Source organism: Macaca mulatta, chromosome 10 (assembly GCF_049350105.2).
Source record: "Macaca mulatta isolate MMU2019108-1 chromosome 10, T2T-MMU8v2.0, whole genome shotgun sequence".
NCBI lineage: Eukaryota > Metazoa > Chordata > Mammalia > Primates > Cercopithecidae > Macaca > Macaca mulatta.
The window spans coordinates 31,216,810-31,228,753 of NC_133415.1; the positions used below are offsets into that span (position 1 = coordinate 31,216,810).

Below are 11,944 nucleotides of genomic sequence, written 5' to 3' on the forward strand. Positions count from 1 at the left end.
GTGGATGCCCATGTGGCGTGGGAGGAGGGAGTCCGGACACTCTTGACTGTGGGATCCGCACCTGCCAGCTGCTTCCCATTTCTCTCCTTTTCTCCTTCTGTAGCTATGAATAATGTAGAAATAACACTTGCAGTAAAAGAAGGCTAGAGCTCTAGCTATTTTTCAAGTAGCAAATCTTTTTTAATAAAGCTGTCTTCTTTCGAAATTTATGCCTGGAGGTTTAAGGGCCTAGAATTTATTTAACTTGAAGGAACTAACGGATCTGTTTCAGAAATGCTTAAGCTGCAAAACATCCAGTTGGCTTGGAGTGCCTCTCTGCTTAACACTAACAAGTTTGGGTAGGACCCTCCTGCCCCCAGTGATTTAGAAGTAGTGCTATTAGAATCTCATTGTGGTCCAGGCCTCCTGGACTTTTGCTAGCACAGACAGTGTCTAACTGAGTGAAAAGCCAAATGACTTAATCTAGTTTCAAGAAAGTCCTTGAGAAAATGTCTGTGAGTTCTATGTGGGGAGGGCTGGTTGGGAGCAGGAAGCAAAGTGGGAGTTATTACCTATATCATAGACCACAGGAATCTTAAGATTCGGCAAGGGTTGTGTGTCTTGTACACATATCTACAAGTGTTCGTTGGAAGTAGGATTTGAGCCAGAGATGCCTGGGTTCTTGATCATCATGCTTCTTTATTCTGACCCTTGAGAGGGCCACTTGCTAAACCTAGCCAGTTTGTGTGCCCACAGACCCAGGGTCCCAGCTGCAGGCATAACCACCTCTTCTACTGCGCAGATGCTGCTTCAGTCACGGCAAAACCTGTCTGGATTCTCTACTCTGAAAAGTTCTCTAGGCTATAAAACAAAATATCATTATTCCATAATTTCCTAAAGTGCACTTGTATGTATTGAAAAGATTATAGATAGAAACATACATAACTTGTAAATGTATTCTATGCAGAATTTCTCATTATGTCCAGCATGTGGTTTGCCATGTTTATCATCTCCTGTTGTCTTAAGGTCAGGGGTTGCAACAAGGGAAGTCAAAATTGGGGGCTGGTGCTGAGCACAGATACACACCCACAGCTCTTCAATGACCTCAGGTGGCTAGATGTCTCCCACCTCCACCCAGCACCCAAGCAATCCCTTCGGAAGGTCTACTGACTGTTCTTAAGGGTTAGGCAACATTTTCTTAGTGAGTAAACAGTGGAAACTAACTTACTTCAAAATAGTGAGCTAGAAGTGATTTCCTTAAACTGATCATGAGTATTGTACCAAATTTTATGTGATTGTTCATCATTCTAGGAATGGTGAGAAGGGACATACAATTAAATTTTAAAATGTTTTAAGAAGAAATAAATGATATTTTATCATTCTACTCTGAGGGCTTAATAGTATGTGCTAATTTGCAGATGGATGAAGTTGACCTTGCCGCCTACAAATAACCTAATAAGAAATGATCATTGCCAGCTGGGCGCGGTGGCTCACGCCTGTAATCCCAGCACTTCGGGAGGCCAAGGCGGGCAGATCACGAGGTCAGGAGATCGAGACCATCCTGGCTAACACGGTGAAACCCCGTCTTTACTAAAAATACAAAAAATTAGCCAGGCGTGGTGGCGGGCGCCTGTAGTCCCAGCCACTCAGGAGGCTGAGGCAGCAGAATGGTGTGAACCCGGGAGGCAGAGCTTGCAGTAAGCCAAGATCGCACTGCTGCACTCCAGTCTGGGCGACAGAGGGAGACTCCGTCTCAAAAAAAAAAAAAAAAAAAAAAAAGAAATGATCATTGTCAGAAAAGAGACTTCATTAAGTAGTGCCAGTGTTTTTGGTTTGGTTTGGTTTGGTTTGGTTTGGTTTGGTTTTTGAGACGGAGTCTCGGTCTGTCACCCAGGCTGGAGTGCAGTGGCACGGTCTCAGCTCACTGCAACCTCTGCCTCCCAGGTTTAAGCAATTCTTCTGCCTCAGCCTCTTGAGTAGCTGGGACTACAGGCATGTGCTGCCACGCCCAGCTAATTTTTGTATTTTTTCTTTTTTTTAAGTAGAGACAAGTTTCACTGTATTGACCAGGCTGGTCTTCAACTCCTGACCTCGCCCACCTCAGCCTCCCAAAGTGCTGGGATTACAGGCGTGAGCCACCACACCTAGCCTGTTTTTGTCTTGTTTTAGTGTCACTACATTGTCTAAAAATTTGTGGTTTTTATTGATTGGCTAGTTTTTCAGACTTGTTCCTTGGAGGCTTGGATTTTTTGGGGTGCCTCAGGCTGTGAACTAGGACCTAAGGGAAGACAGAGTATCTTCTTTTTTACCTCTGCCATATCTTGAGGCTCCTCTTAGGGTTTAATTTGAAGAAAAGACCTGCTACTTAAATTGAAACCAGTAGTCTGAGCATCACTAAATAAAAGGATACATGAAATATTTTTAAAAGGAGCCCCTTTGCTACCTTTTTACCAGAACAATAATGTTCTTTAGCATGTATTGTTTCTCAATACACCTACTCCTGCTACTAAACACAGTATTTCCTCACATTTCTCTTAACCCTTGTCCCAGCCACTGTTAGCCAGACCCTCCAGCCGTCTTTTGGCTGAGGTGGTGACTGGGGGCCAGCCATGGGGGCCATCAGGGTGAGCTGCTTGTCAGCGCCCCCTCCATCACAGTGCAGTTGATCCACGTTTGTTCCTGCTGCTGCACCCTAGCGGTAAAAGAACTGCTCAGCTATTGACTATTGGCCAGGGCAAGAGAGGACTTAAGGCGTTGGGCCTTGCAGAAAGACTCAGCTGCAGAGTTGGCTGGGAGGCCTTTGGCCACACATGTCTCTCAACCAGATCCTGGAAGAAGAGTGTTTTCTTCTGTGACCTTGGAGACCTGTTCTGTGTGTCAGGAGACAAATAGACCAGGACAAAAATGACTTCCAAGTTGATCTGAGAAAAGTACATACATAAAACCTTTGCCTTTGATACCTGCAGCGCAGAGTCCTATCTTAGGAAAAGTCCAGGTTTTGTAGGCAGACCTGGGTTCGAATCATGATCCCCGCTCCTTCCCGAGTGATGGGGTCTGCGATTGTCAGGTGGTCAGCCCCTACGTTCACAGTCTCAGGAGACTTGGAGATACAGTCAGAATCTTTTGTGCTGGCTGCTGTCTCCGTAGTCATGCTTAGGTTAGTTGTTTTGTGGGTGAGTTTACTTAAACAGGAAATTGAAGTATTTCCGTGACTACTACTCCTGCTCTCACTACTGCAAAACCTTTCTCTTTATAGCTCTGGACTTACTGGACAAAATGTTGACATTCAACCCTCACAAGAGGATTGAAGTAGAACAGGCTCTGGCCCACCCATATCTGGAGCAGTATTACGACCCGAGTGACGAGGTAAGAGCTCATGTTCCTGGCTGCTGCTTCAGGGACATAGATCAGCCAGCAGTGGACCAACCATATCTTGCTTAGATTTTCCTGAGATGTACCTGGTGCCATACCTCGTTCTTCCAACAAGCCCACCTTTGCCTTGAGGATGAGTGCTGTGGGGCACAGCTTGAAACCTTCTCCCCGCATAACTCTCTATCTCAGCAGACTTCCTCCAGGCTACCTGCAACAGGTAGGGGTGGGGAAAATGCATGTGTAAAGGGGACAGCTGCACCAGTGTGGAGCACAGAGAGGACAGGGGTCTGAGACTGGAGGCCATTGTCATGGTTTGATAGGAAGAGACACCTGAAGTGATGTGCTGGCCCTGAGGATGGCCAGAGTGGAGAGGAGGTGGTCAGCCTGCTGACAGGGACAGCACACAGAATAGGGAGGGAAGTCAACCTGGACAGTTTCCACTGTGGCTTGGCGACTCCATGTCAGGTGTGCTATTCCCTAGAGACAAGGACATGAGAGTCTGTTGTAAGAAGTGATGAGGCCAGAGTGGATGTGGCAGCTCTTCAGAGCAGGCGGGGCATTCGAGTAGAAGAAGCTGCATGTCATGTTCTCTCCAAGACAGTCCTAGTGCCTTGGCTCTCTGGTTCCTCTGGGGTTCAGTTTTAACTTTAATCTCTGGAGGATAACAAAGAAAAATGCAGTATGAACCAAAAGTTTGGATTGTTCTAGTTGAGGCTCACATGCACAGAGAATAGTCTTTACCCTCCTGTTTTTGAAAGAATCAGCTTTCCCTTCCACATCCGTCTCCCTACCTCCAGCAACAAATGAGGCAGCTTGTGAAATACCTACAACGGGCCGGGCGCGGTGGCTCAAGCCTGTAATCCCAGCACTTTGGGAGGCCGAGACGGGCGGATCACGAGGTCAGGAGATCGAGACCATCCTGGCTAACACAGTGAAACCCCGTCTCTATTAAGAAATACAAAAAAGTAGCCGGGCGAGGTGGCGGGCGCCTGTAGTCCCAGCTACTCGGGAGGCTGAGGCCGGAGAATGGCGTGAACCCGGGAGGCGGAGCTTGCAGTGAGCCGAGATCCGGCCACTGCACTCCAGCCTGGGTGACAGCGAGACTCCGTCTCAAAAAAAAAAAAAAAAAAAAAAAAGAAATACCTACAACGTAGCCAGTAACACAGAATAGGTGGGAATACAGGTTTGGGGTTCTTCTAAGCTTAGTGGGCTGGAGATTTCCCAAGCTTCTGAGTCCAAATCAGCTGGCTGGGATAGTGGATGATGCGTGTAGGACACCTGCTGTGATCCCAGATGCATAGCCCTCCTTCGGGTTGAGCTATTTATTCTTCTGGACATGAGTCCTTGTCCGCTTTCGGATGGCCAAAGCTTAGTGCGGAGTTTGGGGTCTGTGCTTCCTCCTCCTAAAGGCCTCGTGTGAGGATTACATGGGTGAGACGTGAGAATCTAGGCATTCACTGACTGACAACTGGTATCATCATCAGCTTAGTTCTGTAACATTGCATTAGTTCACGGGCAGTAAAAATCAAAATGTGGCCAGGCACAGTGGCTCACACCTGTAGTCCCAGCTGTTCAGAAGGCTGAGGTGGGAAGATTGCTTCAGCCCAGGAGATGAAGGTTTCATTGAGCTGTGATCACACCACTGCACTCCAGCTTGGGTGACAGGCAAAACTCTTTCTCTAAAAAATAATATCATTGTTTGTCACTGAGTGTGTATGGGGTTCTTTGATCTAGACTAAGCTATTTAAGCGCATATTTTACTTAAATAGCTTTCTGGAGTATGGTTAAAAATTAAAATGGGAGCTGGACACGATGGCTCACGCCTGTAATCCCAACACTTTGGGAGGTCGAGGCAGGCGGATGACTTGAGGTCAGGAGTTGGAGACCAGCCTGGCCAACATGGGGAAACCCCTTCTCTACTAAAAATACAAAAATAACTGGGCATGATAGTGCGTGTTTGTAATCCCAGCCACTCTGGAGGCTGAGGTATAAGAATCACTTGAACCCAGGAGGTGGAGGTTGCAGCGAGTCAAGACCATGCCACTGCACACCAGCCTCGGCAATAGAATGAGACAGTCTCAAAAAAAAAAAATGGGGCCAGGTGTGGTGGCTCACACTTGTAATTCCAGCACTTTGGGATGTCAAAGTGGGTGGATCACCTGAGGTCAGAGGTAGACCAGTCTGGCCAACATGGTGAAAACCCTGTCTCTACTAAAAATACAAAAATTAGGCGGGTGTTGTGGCAGGCAGGCACATATAATCCCAGCTACTCTGGAGGCTGAGGCAGGAGAATCACTTGAACCCAGGAGGAGGAGGTTGCAATAAGCCAGGATTGCACCACTGCACTCCAGCCTGGGCAACAGAGCAAGGTTTTGTGTCAAAAAAAAAAAAAAAAAGAAGAAAACTTGTGAGAAAATATAAGAGTGTTTTTTTTTTCATACTACAAAGACGTAGCTCTATAATCTTGTTACAGTTATTAACATTTTGGAGTATTTCCTTCTCAGTCTTATATTTCTGTATCTAAATTTTTAAAATAAAATAGTTTTCATTTTCTTGACACAATATAGGCATTTTCCTATTAATCTTCCTTGCAGTTTATTTTTTTTTCTCTTTTTTCTTTCCTTTTTTTTGTTTTTTTTCTTTTTTGAGATGGAGTCTTGCTCTGTCACCAGGCCAGGCTGGAGTACAATGGTGTAATCTCGGCTCACTGTAACCTCCACCTCCCGGGTTCAGGCGATTCTCCTGCCTCAGCCTCCCGAGTGGCTTGAACTACAGGCATGCACCACCACACCCAGCTAATTTTTGTAGTTTTACTAGAGACGGAGTTTCACTATGTTGGCCAGGATGTCCTCAATCTCTTGACCTCAGGATCCACCTGCCTCGGCCTCCCAAAAGTGCTGGGATTACAGGCGTGAGCCACCATGCCTGGCCAGTTTTTTTGTTTTGTTTTGTTTTGTTTTTTTGAGATGGAATCTTGCTCTGTCGCCCAGGCCAGAGTGCAGTGGCGCAATCTCAGCTCACTGCAACCTCCACCTCCTGGGTTCAAGCAATTCTCCTTCCTCAGCCTCCCAAGTAGCTGGGATGACAGGGATCTGCCACCATGCCTAGCTAATTTTTGTGTATTTTTAGTAGAGATGGGGTTTTGCTATGTTGGTCAGGCTGGTCTCAAATGATTCTCCCACCTTGGCCTCCCAAAGTGCTGGGGTTACAGGTGTGAGCCACTGCGCCTGGCCTTACAGCTTAATTTTTAACAGCTCTAAGATGTTTTTTCATAAAAAGATACCATGATTTATTTAACGAAATGCATGTATTTTAGTATTATGGGTGTTGATTGGATAAACACCCACCACCTCCACAGCAGCACATTTCTCTTATTTCAGCATTCACTGCCTTAAAACATTTTAAAATTCTTCTGGGATTTGTGATAAGTTCAGAAGAACACTTTATAAACGGATTCAGTTGCTCCCGGTCTAAGTGCTTATGAGACCTTCCGGAGTGTGGGCACAACTCTTAGTCTTTCGCTCTGTCCCCCAGACTGGAGTGCCACGGCACGATCTCAGCTCACTGCAACCTCTGCCTCCTGGGTTCAAGCAGTTCTCCTGCCTCAGCCTTCTGAGTAGCTGAGATTACAGGCGTGCACCACCACACTCGGCTAATTTTTTATATTTTTGGTAGAGACAGGTTTTCACCATGTTGGACCAGGCTGGTCTCGAGCTTCTGACCTCAAGTGATCCGCCCACCTTGGCCTCCCAAAGTGCTGGAATTACAGGTGTGAGCCGCCACGCCCGGCCAGCAACTCTTAAGTTTTTATGAGACATCAGTCCTGTTGTATAAATTCAGAATCTGAGCAGTGGTCATTTTATGAATCAGTAAATTACTGCCTTACCCATAACAACTTTGACTGTTAAATGTTTTGTTTTCTCTTAAAGCCCATTGCCGAAGCACCATTCAAATTCGACATGGAATTGGATGACTTGCCTAAGGAAAAGCTCAAAGAACTAATTTTTGAAGAGACTGCTAGATTCCAGCCGGGATACAGATCTTAAATTTGTCAGGTACCTGGAGCTTTAATACAGTGAACTCCAGCAAGGGAGGCACTGCCTTTTGTTTCTAGAATGTTGTGTTCCTCGAGGTCCGTTATTTTGTATTCTTTTCCAAGCTCCTTATTGAAAGGTTTTTTTTTTTTTTAATTTAGAATTAAAAATTATTTAGAAAGTTACATATATTCTTTTAGGAATCTCTTTCTTGTTTATTAGAAACTCCAGGTACCTCCTTTACTCTCAAGGGTAGTGAATGTGATTATTTGGAAACAACTTTTTCATATTCTAGATTGTTCATGTTTGGGTTCTCATCTGTTCCTTGCTGCCTGTCCAGAGCAGTTTCACAGTTACATGAGCATCTCTCTGGAAAGGGTTCGCCTCAGGACTCCCTTCCTCCCAGGGAATGCAGAGCCACCAGTTAAATAAATCTAGTGTTAGGGTCCTCTGTGCCTGCCCCTTCAGAAACTCCTAGCTGGGACCTGGTTCTACAGTTGATGTCACATGCAAGGGGCCCAGACCGTGTTACCAGTTCAGACTAGCAGTGTAGGCTGGAGAGCTGGGGAAACTTCATCCAAGAGATGGAGGCTGGGCTGGCCAGTCGGGGATTTACATGGGCCTGCACAGAAGCTGCATGTGCTTAGGTCATAAGGGGAGGTGAACAACGTGACAATATTGGTAGAATTTAATAATTGAGTAGACCCAACACAATGGCTCATGCCTATAATTCCAGCACTTTGAGAGGCTGAGGGGAGAGGATCTCTTGAATCTCAGAGTCCAAGGCTGCAGTGAGCTATGACTGTATCACTGCACTCCATCCTGGGTGAACCCTCTCTCAAAAAAAAAAAAAATAGTATACAGGAAAAGAAGGCAAATCTTGATTTTAGAGAGTATATGACAAGAGGGGAGAGAACTGGACTTGTGTTTAGAACTCTGTAGAAAAGAGCAGTGAATAAAGAATTGTGAGCCAAGGTAGAAGCAGTTGCTGGGGAGATGCTTTGGACAGAACTGTGTTGCAGTTACAGGTGTCCATTCCCTGTCACTGAGGACAAAGAACCAAGCAGACATGAGCTGAGGCCTGACATGACCCACACAGCCTCCAAGCAGATAGCGCTGAAAGCCAGGCAGGGCAACAGAGTGGGGAATTGGTAGTTTGGGGGATGGAAAATGGTGTTTTCAAAAGTCTGACATCAAAGCAGGAGGGGTTGAAATGAGGGAAGACTGGGTAGGACATCAGCTAAGAACAAATGCCTGGTCTTCCATACCAAAGGGGCTGTAGTGTTGGACTAGAAATGAAGTGGTGAGAAGCGGCAAATTCAAGAGAAGGAGGAAAGGCAAAGTCTGAAAGACTGCGAATTTTCTAAACCTACCAACTTAGGGGAGGCAGGGCTGCTGGCACTGTTAAGCCCTCGCTTAGCTTGCTGTTGACACCAGACACACCCCAAAAGACGATCTCTCAAACCCAAGGGAAGTGTTGTGGAGTCAGGCAAACAGGATGTGCAATGGACTGCTAGCCATAAGCCCTGCGTAGTGACGGAGAAAGAAGCCTGTTATCAGCAGGGGACTGAGCTGGTTCCTGTCTTCTGTTGCCCCATACTCATGTGGCTGTCTAGTGGAGGAGGTGTTAGCCACAGTGATTTGCACACTCACTCACTGACAGAAAGCTGGGCCCCAGGATCCAACCATTTTCACACCTGCAGTCCCCACAGAGCTTCCTTCCTGGCTCCTCCATGAGGCGCTCACAGTGGAGCAGTTGTCTCTGTTTCTCAAGAGTCCCTGCCCCACCGTGAGGCTCCAGGACACACTCCCAGTACAAGGTCAGGTTAACTAGACCCTGGTCAGCCGCTGCCTGTTTTTGTAAATGGAGCCGCACAGGGCCTTGGATTTGCTCACAGGTTACCTTTGCTGCCTTTCCTCTACAGCGGTGGAGTGGGGTAGTCACAACAGACCTGGATGGCCTATGAGGCCTGAGAGGTTTACTCTTTTGCCCTTTACAGAACCTAGAAGATGGAACTGAGCAACCTCTGTTGCTTTTCTTCCTTCACAATTCCTTTCACAGTCATTTTCCCTCAGCCAGGTGGTGGTCTGTGATCATCTCATCTTCTCTGTCGCTTGAGGTCAGGCGTGCTGCCTGCTTAGTCTACCTTAGACACCAAGAGCAAGCGGAGCAAGCAGGATCTAAATGCGGCCTCAAAGGGGCCCATAGTAGGGGAGAAAGGCACACAGACACAACTATGCACATTTTTAGTATAAAAGAGCTTCTGGGGTTGACGTGATAATTCATTTTTCATCACTTAATCAGCATTGAGCACTTCCTTTTGCCAGTTAGGAAGGTAACAAAGATGAATAAGACACAGGCTTTGCTTTCCAGCAGCCTCATAGCAGGAAATGTAAACAACAAGGAGTATACAGAGTCCCAGTGGTGGGCACGGGCATGGTGGGCCCCAGAGGGTAAGGCAGACATTAAAGCCTCGCAGAGTGTGGCCGACTTGCAGTTGGGCTGCAGCTGAAACCTGACAGTTGGGTTCTTTGCTGGTTGGGGAGGGGCACGGCTGTGTGGAACCTGGAAGGTGGTCATGCCAGACAGCAGAGCAAGAGGGGGCTGCAGAGAAAGAGGCCAGCCCAGGCTGTGGCCTTTGCCTCCCCAGGAGCCCAGCTCTCCCTCACAGGTAGCTACCTGACCTGAAGCAATGGCTCAGGTGACTCTGGCGGCAGTAAAGATGCAGGAGGACCTCGGAGAGCAAGGACTTGGGGGACAGCTGGCCAGGCCACTGGAGACAGGCAGCACCGCAGGCACAAGGATGACAAGACAGCGGCAGGGTTGTTCCTGGGGCCACAGGACACAGTTGCTGACAGCCTCCTGAAGCCAGCCTTGCAAGGCGGGGGACCAGTATCCCTGTCGGGTCCACCACCACTCTGAGAGTCCCAGCGTGGCAAGGACAGTCACCTCTGTGTGTTGTTCATTTGCTCCAGACACAAAAGACACACAGATGCTCCCTGTGTGCTTATAGCATGATTTTTCCCCCAACATTCTTTTAATGACAGTTTTCAACTATTCTGAAAAGTTGAAGGAATTTACAGTAGACAGCCGTATTCCCACCACCTAGATTATACAGTTAACATTAATATCTTACTAGTTTTCTCATAGATCTGTCCATCTGTTCCTCTATCTACCCATCAACCCATCTCATTTTATCCATTCATTGCAAAGGAAGTTGCCAACATCTAGACTGACTTATAATTTAATCATCTAGAATATCACATGAATCCAGGGGAAGCTGGGGCTGGGTTGGCTGATTAAACTATGGGATAGGTTCTTTCATAAACATTTCATTTTGGTGATCACAACAGAATGTTGGGAAGTCAGCATGCATCCCATGTTTATGATTGAGGAAACTGAAGACATGAGCCTTTGAGCACTTTGCTCAAGATTGTACATCAAGTAGCAAAACTAAGCAGAGAATCCAGGTATTTTGGACCCAGAATACCATTTTCTTGAAATGTTTGCCAGCATGAAACAGTGGCAGGCTGCACACTGCCTGTGACTAGCCTTGCTCCCTGGGAAAGGTCTCGGGACTCATTCACAATACTAAGGAGCATTGTCTCTGAGTTTTCAGCCCACACACCGGAGATCAGGAGCTCTAAATTGGAGAACTCAGGAGGTAAACGTGTAATAAAACAAGGGAACACTGGGAGGGCACTGTTGACCATTTGGCTGCAGCAGGAAGGGCCTAGAAACATAACACCCCAGGACCACAGAGCACAGCTGTGGGGCCCCTTTGGTAGAGGAAGCAATCAAGTGATACTTGTAGTGTTGGCCGAAAGATCTTAAAGGGTCAAAGTATATTCATTGTGTTTTGCTTAAGGGAGTCAATTTCCATGGGCAAGTTTAAAAACTAAACATGCCGGCCAGGCGCGGTGGCTCACGCCTGTAATCCCAGCAGTTTGGGAGGCCAAGGCAGGCGGATCACGAGGTCAGGAGATCAAGACCATCCTGGCTAATACGGTGAAACCCTGTCTCTACTAAAAATACAAAAAGTTAGCCGGGCGTGGTGGCAGGCGCCTGTAGTCCAACTATTCGGGAGGCTGAGGCAGGAGAACGGCGTGAACCTGGGAGGCGGAGCTTGCAGTGAACCGAGATAGCGCCACTGCACTCCAGCCCGGGAGACACAGCGAGACTCCGTCTCAAAAAAAAAAAAAAAACTGAACATGCCTACTACCTGTGACAAGCCTCATTCCTACCCAGCCCATATCCTCAGTCTCCTACCCTGTGAGGCGGGTGAAGGTAGAGGTCAGTGCTCAACTTTCTTCTTCGTCTGCCTGATTGTGAGTTTTCTCAGGTGGATTGATCAGTAGGGGCATGAACCGCATTTTCCTTTGGTTTATTGAAGATGAAAGCATTTTAGGGCAGCTTAACATCCTGCCAACCCATAGGTTTGGCTGCATTTCACCTCTACATAAAAGAGACTACTTCTCCCTCTCAGCCCATCTCCAAGTCCACAGTTTGGCTGTAACACCCGTTCTTCTTGCCCCAACTCTTGAGTGGCAGATGAAAA

The 11,944-nt window shown here is 47.1% G+C and overlaps 1 protein-coding gene and 1 long non-coding RNA gene across 7 annotated transcripts in view; one reads left to right on the top strand and one right to left on the bottom strand.

Annotated features, from left to right (window-relative positions):
- The window catches only part of MAPK1 (mitogen-activated protein kinase 1), a 135,622-nt gene that overhangs the window by 92,723 nt on the left and 30,955 nt on the right, over positions 1–11,944 (top strand). For 2 of the 6 annotated variants that reach the window (XM_015149801.3, XM_077950745.1), the window contains 2 exons: positions 3,236–3,345; positions 7,281–7,406. The exons of 1 other annotated variant lie outside the window; for it this stretch is intronic. In XM_015149801.3, coding sequence (XP_015005287.1) covers positions 3,236–3,345; positions 7,281–7,397 — 227 coding nt within the window. In that variant the 3' untranslated portion in view covers positions 7,398–7,406. Of the gene's footprint in view, positions 1–1,677; positions 1,763–3,235; positions 3,346–4,228; positions 4,492–7,280; positions 7,407–11,944 lie in introns of those variants that run through there. 3 more of the 6 variants (XR_013399536.1, XR_013399537.1, XM_077950744.1) reach the window with 3 other exon arrangements.
- Positions 5,011–7,085, bottom strand: LOC144331949 (uncharacterized). Its single transcript, XR_013399569.1, has 3 exons — positions 6,498–7,085; positions 5,469–6,181; positions 5,011–5,174 (listed from the first exon to the last, which is right to left on the bottom strand). It is a non-coding gene; the product is annotated as an uncharacterized LOC144331949 (long non-coding RNA).